The 18,249-nt window shown below is 45.1% G+C and overlaps 1 protein-coding gene across 1 annotated transcript in view; it reads right to left on the bottom strand.

Moving 5' to 3' along the window:
- Nucleotides 1-6,903: 6,903 nt before the first annotated feature.
- Nucleotides 6,904-18,249, bottom strand: part of Ppp1r21 (protein phosphatase 1 regulatory subunit 21) — a 62,033-nt gene continuing 50,687 nt past the window's right edge. Inside the window, exons 18-22 of the mRNA XM_005354722.2 lie at nt 15,846-15,878; nt 13,724-13,840; nt 10,902-11,000; nt 9,570-9,698; nt 6,904-7,613 (exon numbers count right to left, since the gene is read on the bottom strand). Coding sequence (XP_005354779.1) covers nt 7,584-7,613; nt 9,570-9,698; nt 10,902-11,000; nt 13,724-13,840; nt 15,846-15,878 — 408 coding nt within the window. The 3' untranslated portion in view covers nt 6,904-7,583. The remainder of the gene's footprint in view (nt 7,614-9,569; nt 9,699-10,901; nt 11,001-13,723; nt 13,841-15,845; nt 15,879-18,249) is intronic.

The raw sequence follows: 18,249 nt of genomic DNA, 5'->3' as shown, positions 1-18,249 counted from the left end.
ATAGATAGATAGATAGATGATAGGTAAATAGAGATAGAAGATAGATGATATATTTAAAAATAAAGTAGGTGGCTGAGTTATGTTATTGCTGTGCCTTGTTCTACCTCTAGCTTTCCAGGAGGCCAGCCCATCTCAGAAATGGCACAGCTAACTGAAGAGAAGAAGCATACAGAAATCAACACACATGCAGAAGTCACTACCACTACAACGACTTTCAGAGTGCACCTTTTTACTTTCGCCGTCTTTGAGATAAGCAGTATTGCTCTGGTTAGTGGGGTGGGGAGCTCAACTGGTGAAAGAAATAGCATGGAAACTCTGACGCTTCTCTAGGGAGCAGACGGGCGTAGACTTTTCTAAAGACTTCTACAGTTCGCTGGCACCTGCTTTATCTCTTAACCAGGGACGCTCCTTCCCTTCTGTGATCCGCGCTGCTCTGGAGCTTGCCACTTTCCTCAACACAGATCTCTTTCTCCTAACTCCAGCACATATCTCCATGGGAGCCTCTCTGGCAGGGTCCTTTCTGTAATCAAATCTGGTGGCAAACAGCTTAGCCTATCCTCAGCTAAGCCACCACAGCCATGTCGCCAGCTGGGGACCTCGTTCCAGCTCCTTTTCCCTGCTGCACAAAACAGACCCTCAGAGAACATACTTCTCAACTTTTTAAATAACATTTATTTTTATTTTATGTGCATTAGCATTTTGCCTACATGTATGTCTGCGTGAGAGTGTCATATCTTGGAGTTACAGACAGTTGCGAGCCATCATGTGGGTGCTGGGAATTGAACTCATGTCCTCTGGAAGAGCAGCTGGTGCTCTTAACTGCTGAGTCATTTCTCCTGCCCCCACCCGTCTCAATTTTATTCAGAGCTTCCCCCCCACTCCACCTCCCAAACTTTTCATGGACCCACTAAGAACTTCTTATGAGATTCCTGAATTCACACAGCAGTGGGATTCTGTTTTAAACACTTCTGGTATTGTCTTTGTGACCTTGGAAAGCCTAGTAAATGGAAAAGATATTGAAATAGTTTGTCCAGCCACTGGAATTCAAAGAATTCAGGATTCAGTATCACAAGAAGATCTTCAAAGTTTTTGCAATAGGACCTGGGGAAAACTCAGCTACCTTAGAATTCTTCAAATCCAAGTCAGCTGAAGCTGTTAGAATCAATAGACCTTCAAGAGGAGGGCCAGGCTAGTCTCAAATGGTTAACGAGAACACTATTTCTCCCAAACTTCACAGCCATAGCCTCTGTTTGGATGACAAGAATCGTTCAGACAAAGTGATAGCTGTGGGGGAAATGTATTAGAGAAGAAAGAACTTGGTACACAGACATTTTACACTCACGAAATGTTCTGAGCCGACCCAAGCTACTGCTATGTCCTTTCCTGAGGAAATTCAGCTGCGCTTTGGATGGAAATTTCCTGAGCTAAAAAGCCTACATCTTCAACAGAGAATGCCAACCAAAAGCAATCGATTCTAACCAGGCAGCCATTGTCAGTCTTTTAGCATAAAGATGACATTTCTGGTATGGTTTGAGCTACCCTGACTGCTGGCTACAGCTGGTTCGTGGCTCAGGGCCTGAGACTATCTATTGCCTCGTTTCTGTGTACAAGATACCCTGCTAGGCAGCAAACATCAGTCTAAGGGATGATTCCTGCTTCAAGTTCCTGCAGGGGTAGAGGTCGATGTCATACGTTAAAATACAATGTGAAAATTGTCCGTTTAACCCAACTAAGGAGGTGACCTAGGTAGGAAAGACTGAAATGATGCAATGCTTACAGAACTCAGGAGACTGAGGAAGGAAGATCATGAAGTCAAGGCCTAGCAAGAAGGAAGGAACAGTCAGGGAAGTGGAGGGAGGGAGAGAGGCCAAGGGAGAATATTCTTCAGTGTCTGAACAGGGTATGACTGACATTCTGTTGACTGGATTATGCTGTTTCTATTCTAGGGCCCCAGAGATTTCCCTTCTGGGCCATCCCACCGTACTCCCTGGTGCTTAGAAAAGCAGTGGAGTTCAGTAGTAATTGAAGACCCCAGTAAAACCAACACGACGGTTCCAACTGGCGAGTTGCCTTTGGAGGCCCCTCCACTTTAGGCTCCAGCGTGCTTTCTCTGCTGAGTCTGTTCACAGAAAGTTGGTCAAAGATTTGGAAGAACAGAGCTGCCCTTGCCAGCTAGCCTCCTAATTTGGAGCTAATTACTGAACTGCTCAGAAATGTGAGGCAGAGGAATGCGCTTGCTGACTGCCTTCCCATTCATCACCATGGTATCTGAGGACCTGGCTCTCGACCGAGAACAGGAACTTCCTCTGCAAACACAGAACAGACAGCCCTTGTTGGTCTGGATCTCGGATGTTTCTCAGTATCATCTGCCATTGTCTGTGGTTCTCTTCTTGTTAAAGTTATGGAGAATGTTGAGGATTTTGAAGACCAGGGAGGGCTGAGCAGGTAAGAGCACCCATTGTTCTTGGAGAGGACCCTGGTTCAGTTCCCAGCACTGACATGGTTACAACCACCTACAACTCCAGTTCCAGGAAACTGCCTCTCTCCTGACATCCGTGACCATCACACATGCGCATGGCACACATACATGCATGCAGACTAACGTGCATGCACATAAAACCAAACAAGTATTAAAAATACTATTTTTTAAAGACCGGGGTCAACCTCAAGAGATAACGATGCATAAAACAGATCTATAAACTGTACCTTTTCTGTCTGGGCATTTTTACCATGGAGAAGGCTTTCCATTGACTGAAGAAAGCTTTGGTTGCAACTCAATCTGTGCCTTTCAGCTAGTCGGTTCCGCTTGTTTTAACTTGTTTGCAAACACTCTGAGTTTTTGGTTGTTTGCCGTTTTTTAACAGTGCTAAGTTATCTCTGTCTTGCAGTGACCAGATAGTTGGCAGAAAAAAACTCAGTGGAGGAAAGTTTTATTTTCGTCAGTGGAGATGTCAGTCCATCCCAGAAGGGGAGGTCTGGCAGTGGTAATACATGCTAGGGTTGTTCACTTCTTTGTGGTTCAGGAAGCAGAACAGACTGGACTGTGGGGGTCAAGCCCCGCAACCCACTTCCACCAGGTAGGCCTTACATCTGAAGACTCTACAGCTTTCAAAATGGTCCACGAGATGGGCACTGAGCAGCCAAAGCATGAGCCTGTGAGGGGTGTCTCAGCTATAAATGGCAACAATGGACAGGGCCTTAGAAGCAGTCATGTTAATGGTCATGTCAGTTTACCCAACAGTGTCTAACCATCACACCAAAAGCAACAGCTCTGCCTGGAGAAAGGAAACTTCCTCTTTGGACACAGAACAAACTATCCCTCATCAGAGTGGCTCTCAAATGCCTTCCCAGACATTATCTGCTAACGACGTTGTTCTGTTCATGTTAAATCCCAGTTTATATGACAATCCAGTTTATCAGCTTTAGAAGCCAGCAGCACTGCATCTGACAACTTAATTGAGGGTAACATTGACAAACGACATGACAAGACACATATTTGTCAGTCTCTCAAGCTGTGCCTGAAGGTTCGTTTCCATGCTTCTGGCTGCTTTCCGTGTGTATGGTGCCTCCAGGCACTAAGAGCCATGCAAAGGCCTTCCCTTTCCCATTAGACAATCTTTTTTCCATTTGAAATTTCTCATCACATAATTTATCTTTTATTAAAACATATGTGAGCATTAGATAAGAGCAAGAATAATTACTTTTCTAAAATTACTTCTTTTTTTCTGTGTGTGTCTGTGTGTTTGTACAAATGAATATGATGTTCACAGAAACCAGAAGATGATGTCAGAGCCCCTGAAGCTGAAGTTACAGGTGGTGAGCCACTTCATGTGGGTGCTGGGGCTACAATTTCAGTTTTCTACAAAAGCAGGTGCCCTTAATCATTGAGCCATCTCTCCAGCCCCATGAATAAGTTAAAATGTTAAAAACTAAATCTTTGTTAAGAGATTATGTTCTTCATCTATTTCCTAGTTTCCCAAATTTGCAACAATATGCATGTAATATATAATCAAGAAAAGGTAGGAAATGTCATTTTTTAATAAGTTCTCCAGAAAACAAGTGGTCTTAGTTAGGGTTTCTATTGCTGTGGAGAGACACCATGGCCACAGCAACTCTTATAAAGTAAAACATTTAATTGGGGCTGGCTTACAGTTCAGAGCTTCAGTCCACTGTCATCATGGCATCGTGCAGGCAGATGTGATACTGGTGTAGGAGCTGGGAGTCCTACATCTTGCAAGCAAGAGGAAGTTAACTGAGACACTGGGCAGTATCCTGAGCGTGGGAAACCTCAAAGCCCACCCTCACAGTGACACACTTCCTCTAAGAAGGCCACACCCACTCAACAAAGCCTCATTTCCTAATAGTGCTGCTCCCTATGAGATTATGGGGACCAATCACATTCAAACTGCACACAAGTCTTTATGCTGTTGCGTTTGTGGTTTTCGGTACACACGCATCTCAGTCACTATCTGAGTCTCCGTTGCCGAGACCCGAAATCTCCTCTCAGTTTTCACTGCCCATGCCATGAGAGGCCTACACAGTGGAGGACATTTCTGAGAGGAGGCGTAGGTGGTAAGTGAGGGCTGTCATGAGAAGGGCTTCCGGAACTCAGAGAGGGTGAGAGACCGTGACTGCCCAGGACGCGGCAATCCTCCAGCCCAGGGAGCAACCAGGACAGCCCCCAGTGAGTCTGAGGGCTCCGAGAGAGACCTGTTCCCCTGACATGGTGTCTCACATGTTGCCTGGTGTAGCCTCAAAGGCTCCTCTACCTGAGCTCCCCAGCAGCTGGGACTCATAGCCGACTTGGGGTTTCTTGAAGATGTCCTGGCTGAATTCCCAACCAAATTTGGCTTCAGTGAAAGGAGAATTACACTTCAGGGGAAAAGTTCAGGAATGAACAAATGGCACCCACTAAATACATGTTTTAAAGGTCATCAGAGAAAACAGAGATGTCCTACATTATGTGGCTTGGCTACCACGTGCATCTGAACAGTCACAGGGAAGTTTATGTTGAATGTCACCACGATCAAAAGGTGAAGCAACCAATTTAAAGTGGAAGGGTTTTCTCTCTACAGAGTGGGAAGAGGACTGGGGACAGGTTTTTTTTTGTTTTCCATCAGGAACATGTATGTTAGAACAGCCTGACTCACACTGAGGCTCATAGCTTTGATTAAAGCATAGACAATTTGGGGGCTGGAGAGAGATGGCTCAGCAGTTAAAAACACATACTGCTCTTGCAGAGGACCAGAGTTCAGTTCCCAGACCTATGTCATGCAGCTCATGGAGCCTGTGACTCCGGTTCCAGGAGACCCAATGCCTCTGGCCTCCTCCACTTACGTGTACCCTATCATACACACAAAGACATACACATAATTAAGAATAATTAAAAAATTAAGAAATGAAACACAGAGAAGTTGAAGGGAAAAAGCCTCTATGTATTAGTGTTTCTTAATTTGAGACAATCTCAGAACAGGATGAGAGAGTTCATGATTATATCATCGCTATGTTGCAACACAGCTCTCCAGAAAGTTGATGTAGCTGTTTGTACCCCTTCCCCCCACACACTGTGTGCAGTACCTGAGCACACCTTCTCTGCACTAATCGATCATGATGACTAATGAATAAGACAGGTTCAGAAACCAGTGCTAACCATACTCACCGACACACGTGTAGAACTGAAGCATTCAGATGAAATAACCCAGTGTCTTAGACTTACCTTAAACACTCCAAGAAAAAAAAAAGTGTGTGCAACAGGGTAAGCAAGCTTAGCAAGGTATTTCTGATAACTGACAGGGACACGAATCTGTTCTCTCCACATCTGTGTACATTTTGAAACTCTCATTATAAGTGAGCGATGACAAACAAGTTAGTGGCACAAATACACTAGACTTGCATGATAGTTGGCAAGGTCTGTATAGGAGAGAAGTCGGGGCTAGAGAGGTGGCTCAGTGGTTAAGATTGCTCTTGCAGAGGACCCAGGCCCAGCTCCCAGCACCCACATGACAGCTTGCAACAGCGTGACTTGAGTTCCAAGTGATCCAGTGTCTTCTTTTGGCCTCTCCAGGTACCAGGCACACATGCAGTATATGTACATACATGTAGACAAAGCAATCATACACACAAAAAAAGGTAATGTTTTTTATGTCAAAGGAGAAAAAAAATCACACCAAGGGCTGGAGAGACAATGGCAGCTAGGAGCATCTGCTGCTCTTGCAAAGGACCTGAGTCCGGGTTCCACCCATTGGTCGCTCACAGCTACTGAGAGCTCCAGCCCCAGGAGGTGCTATACCTCCAGCCTCTGCAGGCACCTGCTCTCCTGTGTACACACACACCTACATAACTTTTAAAAATAAAACCTTTTAAAAATAAAAAATATATATCAAGGGCAAATATTATATCTGGCCCTTAAATGAATCTGAGAAGCTAACTAGCTAAAAACTTTACAGGCTTTTGAATGAAGGTATGAAAGAAGAGGCAGGATGAAGTAATGGAGTTACTGAGAAATGTCATAGTTTACCCCCCAGAAACAGCACCTGGAGCGGAATGCCCATCCAAAAGCCCTCCTGAGGAGCGGGCTCAGGGGTGCACTCATGTGGCTGTGGCCGGGTTGCCTCGGCCCTCTAAGCCTTAGTTTCTATCCGGGAGACAATGACAAGCCACCAAGCACAAAACATCTGCTTGCGGTCTTGGGAGTGGGGTGCAGGGACAGGCACCCGGGGGTTTGCACTGAAATGGCACGTGTCTAGGAGAGACCAGGGGTCTCTGCTTGAAAGGTGGGTGCCCCCAAAACTCAAGGGCCTTCTAGAGGCCGGACTGTCCGACAGCTCAACTTTTATCTCTAGGTCAGTGGGACTGGATGCGTTTGAAGCTCCTTTATCACGTTGTCACAGATAGCCCGCAAGGTTCGTGTGGGTAGGAATTTATTGACATGAATTTCCTTGAGCAATTATTCTAACACAGAGAGTGCTGCACAGCTGCAGACACGACAGCAAACCCATGGGCTGCGAAGGATGGGAGGCTCATCACCTCCGAGGAATGGAGGGAAGGGGGAGGAGGGAGGGGGAGATGGGGAGGAAGGGGAGGGAAGGGAGTGAATCTTTTAAAAAGAATCTGAGACATCTTTCAATTTTCAATTATAAGAAGAAATGACAATACAGGATGTAATGACATCTGACAATTTAAGCATTTTATCCAGAAACATATATCTATTCCACAGATACAAGATCCATTGCCATATAATCGAGCTTGAAAATATACAAAATGTTTGTTGTTCTTACATACTGAAATTAGGTCCTAATTTCAAAAAGTGCACAGTAAAAACAGCATAAGGAGACCACAATATCCATGGTTATGTCTATTGTTTTCCATTTGACTGTCAACATCAAATTCTGTATTTGCCTTGATGTTTACAAATATACTTCAAATGTCTCAAGGTCACGGACAACACTGGCTAGTTTACTAGGTCCAACCGCACTTCAGCTTCCCAGAGGCCGCCAGCACTGGTTGTGGGGTCTGACCCCGAGACTCTTGGCAGCAGCTGCAGCCGGTCTGGAGGGAACAGTCACTGACAAGCTCTTCGTCAACTATCGACTCCTGTTCTTCTTAGAATTTCCCTGTGCAAGGAACAACAGCCACCATCAGAACACAAGCTTCATGAAAAGCGTTCACAGCTTATAAAACAGGCTGTCTGGGGCCGTGCTGTCCCGCAGAACACTCTGGCTTCCCATGTGGACAGCAGCTGAGAGAGAACCTGCAGGTCAGCTTTTCTCCAGTGACCACAAAGCTGCTGTTACTTTGACTTTCCCTTTTCCCAACTTCCATGGATATGGATCCAACCCCTCTCAGGGCCAGTGGTGGATAATAAAGAAAGCCAGTGACACCCAGTTTACCAAATTCCTTTTCTTATGCAATTTCATGAAGCAAATAGTTTTAGCTCCAATGTGTTTTTCTGTTGTTTAAATAAACAGGTTTGACAGCAGTGGCTCTCAACTTCCCTAATGCTGTGACCCTTTAAGACAATTCCTCATGTTGTGATGACCCCAACCATAAAGTTACTTTCATTGCTGCTTCATAACTGTAATTCTGCAACTGCTATGATATAACTGGAAGTATATTGGCTGGTCGTCATCACAGAGATGGCCCAGACAAGTGCCAGGAACCCTCTCTACACAGTGAGAAGTCGATGGCTGCCCTGAAATGATGCTGGGGAGGGTTGTGTAGTGCAGACTCCAGTGGAGCAACCCAGAATGTTCTCTGGGGAAATCTCGCCAAGCAGAGACTTGGTCTGCTTCACCAGTGCAAGACTGCAGCTACACTCTCTACAGCCTCTTCAGCTCATGGATGGGTGATAAAGGCCTGGCTTACAGAAGTGCTCTGAGCATCTGAGATGACACACAGAACTGAGCACCCGGTGTCGTGAAGCTGACATTCACTAACAGAGATGTGGTATACCATATATGGAGATGTATGCCTACCTAAGCACATTACCCAGTATCTATAGACTGGCTCGGACAGAGGCCCCCCCCAAGAAACAGAGTCAACAGCAATCCTAGAGATAAAATGGTTAGCATCCCTAGGTTATATGGGCAGTTACGCGAAGAAAGGACTCCATTCCACTCCTGGGCATATACCCAAAGGTCATTTCCTACTGCAGAGACTTCTGCACATCCACATGAATTTCTGCTCTACTCAGAATAGCAAGGGAATAGAACCAGCCTCGACGCACACTAATTGATGAAGAGGTGGGAGACAGATGATATGCAATATTATTCAGCTGTAAAGAAAGATGAGATGTGCAGGAAAATGGACAGACTCGGGAAGCACAACATTAACAGAGGTGACCTAAGCTGAAAAAGAAGAAGCGCATGCTCCCTCTCATATACGGACGCTAGCCTCTAAAGTATGGACACATGGAAACAGGTCTAAGTGTGGATCTGGTACAACACTTAGGGAAGAAATCAAGAGCGGGCAATGTGAGGACAGAGTGCAGGCGGGAGACACACGAGCCAGGAAAGAGGATGTTAGGCTAATTCTGTTGTGCTTGCTGTTGTTTTTGCCAGTTTCTACTCTGTTCCTTCTTTCTGTGTGGTAGATAATTGAATTAAAATGCAGTAGATACTGAAAGAATAAAACCCTAAGTCAAGTCTACAGTCTCAAACTGCAGCTCACTAAGAGGCCAGCATTTGGGACTGATAAGTGTCTCAGTGGCTTCCTTAAGCTGTGTGAGGTTTTATTTGTGGATTAACGAGAATAAATGGTTTTACTGAATGAAACAATTTGCTAAGGGTTCCACAAATAGTGTTAGGATCTTCTACAGACAGAGCATGCTCCCCTCCTAAGGCCATCTGCTGGTCTCCCTCACTCACGCACAAAAGCATAAATGTCAAAAGGCAGCAGGTCAAACCGCAGCTTAGACTAAGCCAAAGAAACCATTTTTCTTTCTGGACAGGGAAATGAGGCGCAGGACGGTGACTCACAAGTACGTGCTCTCACCCTTGCTCTTGAAACATCACAGTGACGTGTCTTCTACCAGCTGCATCAGCCATTCCCACTCCCCGCCCTGCACACACCTTACTGGACATCTTCAGCGTGTCGATCTCTTCCCTCTGCTTAGACAGTGTCTCGTTCATGCTGCACAGGTGGTCACTCATCATGCTTAACTGATCCTCGTAGCTCCTCTTGGTGGTTGTCAGCTCATCCTAAGAGCAGGGGAAGGAGAAGGCCTGTCAAAGTTACTTCTTTATTACAAACATCTGGAGAGTAGCCTAGCTGATTAGTTCACACAAAGGTAAGGCACAGGTTGAACTGAAAAAAAAAATGGGAAAATGCATCAGCCTTCAAAGAATGCATTCATAACTTATTTGGGAAAACTTACGGGCTGGAGAGCTATCTTAGCTTGTCAAGTGTTTGCTTTGCAAGCATGAGGCCCCAAGTGCCTGAGAAGCTGGGCCTGTGTGGCACACTAGGAATCGCAGTGCTGGGGAGGAGACAGATCGCTGGACTCACTGATGAGCTAGCCAGTCTACTTAGCAAGTCTGAGTACAGGTATGCTTGCACAAATGTTCCTGCATGTCCAAAATATAAGCATTCCCTCCTTGGCTGGGTACAGGACTTTCAAAAGCCTGAGGTGAATTGATGCTTCCAAACCACCCCGGGTTTTCAAAGGCTCTGCATAGACCTGGCCTTCTGCTCTTTCCCAGGAGGACACCTTCTCGCCTGCACTTCATGCTCTCCCCAGCCTCTTCAATGTCTCCTAAGTAAGCTGAGAAATTGATCTGAAACACAGACCACTGTGTTCCTGGGTTTTCCTGTGTCTCTCTCATGTTTACATCAACAGGGGCTTCCTGGAAGGCGATGTCAGAAACTGGAATTTGATCGTCTGCTTAGGTATTTGTATATACATACTGAAGCAGGGTCTCATTATGTATTCCTGGCTGCCCTGGAACCCAGACTGTAGACCAGGTTGGCCTCAGAGATCCACCTGCCTCTTCCTCCCAAGTGCTAGGATTAAAGGCGTGTGCCACCATGTCTAGCAAAAACGAGGGTATGAAACCCAGCAGTGAGGAAGGAAGAATGGTTTGCAGCCGCCCTCTTAGGTTTATTTAGGTCAGTTTGTGAAACAAGACAGAATAATGTGGGCAAAACAATCCTGCAGCCAGTCATGATGAGTGTTTACAAGGAAGAAGAGAAAGAAGGATTATGGGTAAGTGAAAATAAAAATGCAGACTACAGCAGAATTTGAAGTTCAAATCAGAAACAAGTAAGATGACCACTCTTTGCCTAGTATAAGTAATGCATGCCTTTCAGGTGAGTTAGACATGAACTGCAGAACGGTGTGTTTAAGGCCAGCGATCACTTCCCAAGGGAAGGCACTGGCGCAGAGGTCACCTTCAGGAACCCACCTGCAGCCTGCTGCTGCTCTGACTGGCTAGCTTCAGCTCCTCGGTCAGCGTCTCCTTGCACTTCTCTGCTAGGGCTAGTCTCTTCGAGAGCGCTCGGCACTGTACAATCAAAACATCAGACTTTATCCTGGGAAGGTTAATAGGTTATAGTCACCAAAGCCAAAGGCCATCATCCATTCCAAAACTCTCTACTGAATACACGTGCTGGAGAACCAGGATGGAAGATGAAGCCACACCCTCTCGTTTTAATAAGTAAAAAAGGCCAGCAGTCCAAGTTCATCAGTGTTCTCAGCTGCAGTGACTACAAAGCACACGAGAACATTCTCTATTTACACAGGATCCATTTATACTCCTGTGGATAGAGGACACTGGTTATCTCAAAAGTGATCACAGGTTGCCGACCAGGGGCCCTATCTGGGATTTGGGTTTAAAGTTATTCTGTAGAGACCCCAATGCAGGAAGGAACCACGACATCTTTATAATCCCACCGTAAGACTTATGCTGACAATACGGGGAAGACAAATCTCTTAAGAGTTTTACTAAGCCCAGATGATTCAAAGCAGAGCAGATGAAAAGGAAAAGGGGAAATTTTATTTCATTATTGTTCAGACAAGGGCGATTTGAAGACACACACTGAATGCTGTGTAGACATCGGGATCTCCAAGTATCCTTTCCAGTGAAGTCATACGGGGAGGTACTACTTCCTGTTTATAGATGAGAACAAACTGGGACAATCTAAAAATTCTTCTATCATAATTGTGCTGAAAACATGTACTAAAATAGGCAGATCTCATGAAAATGAGACAGACTAAAATTCCCCGTTACTCATTTGTTCTCGAGAAAACTTCAGGACAATCTGTACTATCAAATCAGCCACTTCCCTCTGTGCTCAGCACTGACCCTGACCAAGAGGGAGAAAGCAAGCAAGGCACGGTCCACAGGAAGATGACAATTACATTGGGAACACTAACCCGGAGAGCAGACAGGGAAGCAGAAATGTGGTATCAGTTGCAGGCCCAGCTCAAGAGGCAGCAGTTCCACCATTGGCCAGGCTGTTTGCTGTGCCCCCATCTATACTGTAACATAGCAATCATAAGAGACCACCAATGAAAGGGGGCGCAGCAACTCCCTGCACACTGGGCTGGGCTGATTAACTTTAAAAGAAGAAACATAAGGTGCTCTTCTACCTCCAGCAACTGGCTGTCTGTCAACCTCTTCATCTCTGCAATGTCGGAGACAGTCACAGATGACACTAGGTCCAAGAAAGAGTCCCTTCCTTTGCGGTTTAACACCTTAAAGTGCTATAATTCTCTGACCGTCTCTTTAATTAATTCTTACTATAAAGTGCGAACCGAAGACTTAAAACCCTGCATGTACCCACCCAGCCTTCTTCCTTCCTTATTCTTTAACAGTTGTACTGATTTCATTCACTTCCTGATGTGGGATCTCCTTCTTTATATGTGTTGCTTTTATTGGTTGTTGAATAAAGCTGTTCCAGCCAATGGCTTAGCAGAAATCAGAACAGAGATAGAGTAGGCAGAGTCAGAGAGACTCCATGTAGCTGCTGAAGGAAAAAGATGGCAGAATGCCAAAACCTTACCGGTATGCCAGAGCCTCTTGGGGATACACAAATTAATAGAAATGGGTTATAAGAATTAGCCAGAAATATGCCTAAACTTTTGGCCAAGCAGTGCTGTAATTAACAGTTTGTGTGATTAGTCGTGTCTGGACAGCTGGGAAACAAACGAGCAGTCTCAAGTCTACAACTTCCCCTTCAACTTTGCAAATTCTATGTATGGTGAACAGTGGGTTTTATTTAGATGAATTATGGAGTAAAGGAAGAAGAAAAGGTGACAAAAGTAAGATTTTGTATCTTTTATAAGTTAAAATGGGTGCCATTTTCCATTTTATCATTTAAATCCAGTCCTATAAACTTCTCCTTTGGAAATGTGAGCTTGCTGGGCTGGAGAGATGGCTCTGCAGGTCAACTGCTTGCTGTGCAGGCACAAGGACCTAAGATCCCCAGCAGCCATGCAAAAAAGCCAGGTATGGCGGCACAGGGCTGTAACTGCAGAGCTAGGGAGGCAGACACAAGAGGAGCCTGGGCTCTAGCCAGCCAGTCTATCCGACCAAGAGCTCTGGGTTCAGCGCGAGGCCATGTCTGAAAGAGACAGCTGGAGAATGATGGAGGAAGGTACCTGATGCTGACCTCTGGAGTCCACATGTGCATGCACAGGTGTGTGCACACACACATCCACAGTCCCCCTCAACACACAGAGACATAAAGACACTGGAGAGAATTTAAAGATGGGCTGGAGAGATGGCTCAGGGGATAAAGGTGCCATCAGCCTAATAACCTGAGTCTGATCCCTGAAGACACAGTGGAAAAGAGGCAACTCCTGCAAACTGTCCTCTCATGTCTACGCCTGCCTAGTAAGGACATATAAAACCAAAAAGGTCAGATGCGGTTTACTTTTCACTCTGCACATGTGAAAATCCCTTCATCTCCGCGTGTCCCCTACCACCAACACAAATAATCCTCCAAAACTCACAACACAGGGCCACAGAAAGGCTGCACAAACCTGTCATCTCTCTTGCAGGAACCTGGGAACCATGCATGAAGTCTTACACTTACTAAATTGAAGGTGAAGGTGCTGGAGTGGCGGACGAACTGGTCGCCATCAGCCACGACCGACCCAGACACAGGAGGACAGAAAGCGCGTTGGTGGTGACGTCTCTCCCAGCAGACGGAGAACAGAACCAGAACCGTGACCCGACTGGAAGGGGCAGGGGGAAGTGGCAATCTTATTAGCTCCACTCACCTCTGCATAGAAGTGCACTGATTTGCTGTCCGCCAGCTGTAGCTGAGACGTGAGCTCTGCTATCCTTGCCATGTAGTGGTTCTTGATTAGGTCTTCCCGGGACTCCACATCTGGGACCTACGCAGAACACAAACCAGAGGTTCCAGTGAGAACAGAGGTTCCAGTGAGAACAGCATTTCTAGCAAAGAAACCAAAGCCACACTTTCCACCTCTTCACTGGAACCTCACTGGAGACAGCTCTCCGTCCCCTCAGAAGAGCCCAGGCTTCCTCAGCAGCAGCCGCCGGCCTATGTGGTGGAGCTCCCCAGAGAACAGCACTGCAGTGGAGTACCAGGAAGCCCATGGACCACGTCCTTAGATATCTGTTCACTCATTCCTGTTTTGTTTTGTTTTTTTGAAGTAGAGTGCTACCAAGCATCTAGGGCTAAACTGAAATGCATAATCCTCCTGCATCAACCTCCCAAGTGCTTGGGTTACAGGTGTAAGCCATCACGCACAGTTCTAATCAGCTTTTATCAGCCACAAACCTAAACTTTCAAAATCTCCACTTTCTGACTAACATAAACTCTTTAATTGGAAGAGAGCAGAGAATGGGGGAGTATTTATTGGAACCCCTGGCTTTGGTTGACACGCAGTCATTATATATACAGTCCTGGGTTTTCGTTCACAAGTATTGCCGGTCCATTATTGGAACTCCTAGCTTTTGCTGACATACAGTCATTATATACACAGTCCTGGGTTTTAGTTCACAAGTATAAATATTGACGGTCCAGTGGTGTGGGGAGTCCTTCTGTCTGTGTGTTGCTTTTATTGGTTAATGAATAAAGAAACTGCTTTCAGCCAATGGCTTAACATAACACAGCCAGGCTGGAAAAGATATATATAGAGAGAGTAGGCAGAGTTAGGAGAAGCCATGGAGCCATCAGAGGAGAAAGATGTGAGCAGCCAGTTAGAACCTTGCTGGTAAGCCATGAGCCTCGTGGAAAAATATAAAATATAGGAATGGTCTAATTTAAGATATAAGAGCTAGCTAGCAGTGACTTAATAATTATAGCTTCTATGTGATTATTTCATGTCTTGGCAGCCGGGAACGAACAAACTGCCTCCCCAACAGCACTCCAAACTTCCCATCTTCTCCTTTCCCTCATTAGCCTCCATCATTCTCTAGGTAGTCATAGAGAAGCTTTTCTTATCTTTATAAAATCTAAGAAACCACAAATGGGAGAAAATGTTACATTTATCTTTCTGAGCCTGACTTGATCTACTTCACATGATAATCTCTGGTTATATCCATTTTCTTGCAAACAATATATCATTCTTATGGCTTCATAAAATTCCGTTGTAAATACACCACATTTTCTTTGTCATTTCTCTGCTGGTGAACACCGAGGTTGACCACATGACTTGGCTACTCTGAACAATACCGCAATCAGCATCTAGTGTAAATACCGCTGTGCTACGTTGACTCATGGTCCTGTGGAACCTCTAAATTTAGAACACTGGTTTTTCCACCCTTAAATTTTCTTCAGGAAAATGTAGTGCTCATAAACATACTAATAAATTAAACAAAATAGAACTGTTTAGGACCTTTGTTCCAGATTGGTCCAGACCAGCATTTTTCCTGGTTATACTAGCAATGACACATAATTGAGCCAAATTTAAAAATTCATGAAGCTCAGTATTACCTTTGAAATAAGTAAGTTAATGACAGACTCTACAAGTCTCCTAGGACCATTGTGGCTGCACTAAGTGATGAGTTTGGCTGCTTCAGTTTTCCTTTACTGGTCACTTGTAGAACCATTATTTTCAGTTATTTCAAAATTCAAATATATAAGCCCAGGTGACAGGTCACACCAGATCTCGGCTCACTCACAGCAAGCACACAGGGAGGCCTGAGAAACCCTGCACTCTGTCAAAACTGTGGAAGTCGGCCACTGAGCAAGACATGTGCTAAGCCAGGCTCTAGGCCACCCTCTGTTGATGACAGCACGAAAGTACTGATGAGAGAAAATGTCACTTTCCTTGTAAGAATTGCCAAAACACACAGAGCACTCCTACAGGACTCGTCACAAGCACGTGCCACACATGCAGTAACAAGCAACATAATGCGGAGTGCACATACCTCACTGTCTGGCGCTCTGGTTAAAACTCCAACCTAGAACATAAAGAAAAAGCAGCATTAGAAGAGAAGATACACATTTCAGACACAGAAGCTCACAGCCTATAGTGCGTTCTCTTCTTGGTCTGCACTGGTGCACAGGCCATTGGTAATGCAGGCCAGATGGCTGTGGATGCTCAGCACGGCTTCTGCCAGGAGGCACAAACTGATGACCAATGTCAAATGCTCTATCGAAATGCTAAGTCACCCAACAAATCATCCAGGAGGGACAGGAGGGTGACCAACTTTGACACTACCACATTATTTCCAAAGCAGTCACACAGATGGTCCCATGGAGACCATAGTTATCAAACGAGGTGAATGGAACACAAATAAGCATTTTGTGTAAAAACTAAGAAGGAAAAAAAAGCATACATAATATTATAAAGACATTAATAAACATTCATTTGAGACTTAAATACATATAACTTTAGATAAATTATACTACAACTCCATTTTTCTAAATTTTGCTTTTATAGATTAAGACTCAAAAAACAGGACTGGGCCGGGCGGTGGTGACGCACGCCTTTAATCCCAGCACTTGGGAGGCGGAGGCAGAGGCAGGTGGAGAGGCAGGTGGATCTCTGTGAGTTCGAGACCAGCCTGGTCTACAAGAGCTAGTTCCAGGACAGGCTCCAAACCCACAGAGAAACCCTGTCTCGAAAAAACAAAAAACAAAACAAAAAAAAAAAAAAAACAGGACTGGGGGTGGCTCAGTGGTAGAGAGCTCGCCTCATACGCACAAGCCCTCGGTACAGTCCTGACCACTACCATCACCCCTCAAAAAAAGAAAAAGATGTCAAAAACAGGTGTGATTGCAGAATGCAAGTTACTGCCCAAGGTGGCAGGCATAAGGACTTAAGAAACCTACAGGAGACCTTTCCTCCACGGGTCTCTGCTAACCAGGAATGACCTCCAGGGGGCAGTCTGCATATATTCTCAGCCATCCTCAAGGGCATCATTCTTTTATTCACTAGCCACTGCCCACGACCGTTGTGGAGACAGTTTCTCTCTATAGCCATGGCTGGCCATGAACTCATGGCAATCCTCCTGCCTGTAGCAGCCAGGTGCTAGGATCATAAGTGTGCCCTGTGTCCAGCTTTCAAGGGTATTACTCTGAGGACTGAGTGCCGTGACTTCACAGATGCAACACCTATCTACCTACAAAAGAGTCTCCCTTAAGAATCTCTGGTTACAGAAGAGCTGCAATTTTCACCTCCTCAGTTTGCTTCCTTCTGAAGCAAAAGTCCCAATTTCTTTGTTTATCTTGAAGTTAAACACTACTTATAATAACCCACTGTTCGCCAGGTGGTGGTGGCGCACCACCTTTAATCCAGCATTCGGGAGGCAGAGGCAGGCGGATCTCTGTGAGTTCGAGGCCAGCCTGGTCTATAAGAGCTAGTTCTAGGACGGGGTCTAAAACTACAGGGAAACCCTGTCATGAAAAACCAAATAATAATAATAACTCACTGATCATTTGGTTTGGCATAATCAAATATAGCTATATTTGATAAGATAAAACACAAAGCTATGCCTAAGCCCCTTTATTTTTCCCACTCCTTACTCCCATACTTGAAAATGTGGTTCCACACAGAGTCCTTCAACGGGATAGTCGATAAATGGAAGGAATATTCTGACATGTGTTTTCTCAATATTTTCTCATGTTCCACTAACAAGAGTACAAACCAATGCAATCTCGTTAGAACATATTTGGCAATGAAGATCAAAAACTTATAATATTCAAGAGAGGGGAGTGGAGAAAATGTATACTCAATAAAAAAAAACTTATAATATTCATGTGTTTTGACTCTGTAGTTCTTTCTTTTCTGTATAACAGCTCTGTATATCCTGAAACTTGCTCTGTAACCAGGCTGACCTGGAACTCACAGAGATCTGCCTGTCTCTGCCTCCCTAAGTGCTAGGAGTAAAAGCAGGTGCCACCACAACATGACATGTAATTCTTTCTTAAGACAGTATTTTTAATTATGTCTATACATGTATTCCTATGTGTGGGTATATGTACCATGAGTTCAGTGCCCCCAAAGTTTAGATAAGGCGTCAGATCCCTCAGAGACAGAGTTACAAGAGGCTGTGAACTGCCCGACCTGGGCACAGGGAACCAAATTCAGGTCCCCAACAAGAGCAGAACAAGTTCTATTTAGTAACTGTGACCCTAACCTAAGAGTGTACTCCAATCAAATCACCTGATATGTGGAAAAACATTGCATAAAAACGAGATGATAGGTAAGAGTGAAAAACATAACCTATGCTCAACCACAGGAAAATTAAGATGTGTTAGATGTGGATACTGTGGGGTCAGTGTCTACAGGGTCCGTGTGGATACTGTGGGGTCAGTGTCTACAGGGTC

The sequence above is a fragment of the Microtus ochrogaster genome, chromosome 16 (assembly GCF_000317375.1).
Source record: "Microtus ochrogaster isolate Prairie Vole_2 chromosome 16, MicOch1.0, whole genome shotgun sequence".
NCBI lineage: Eukaryota > Metazoa > Chordata > Mammalia > Rodentia > Cricetidae > Microtus > Microtus ochrogaster.
The sequence above is the reverse complement of the archived record's forward strand: the minus strand, read 5'-3'. Positions and strand labels throughout refer to the sequence as shown.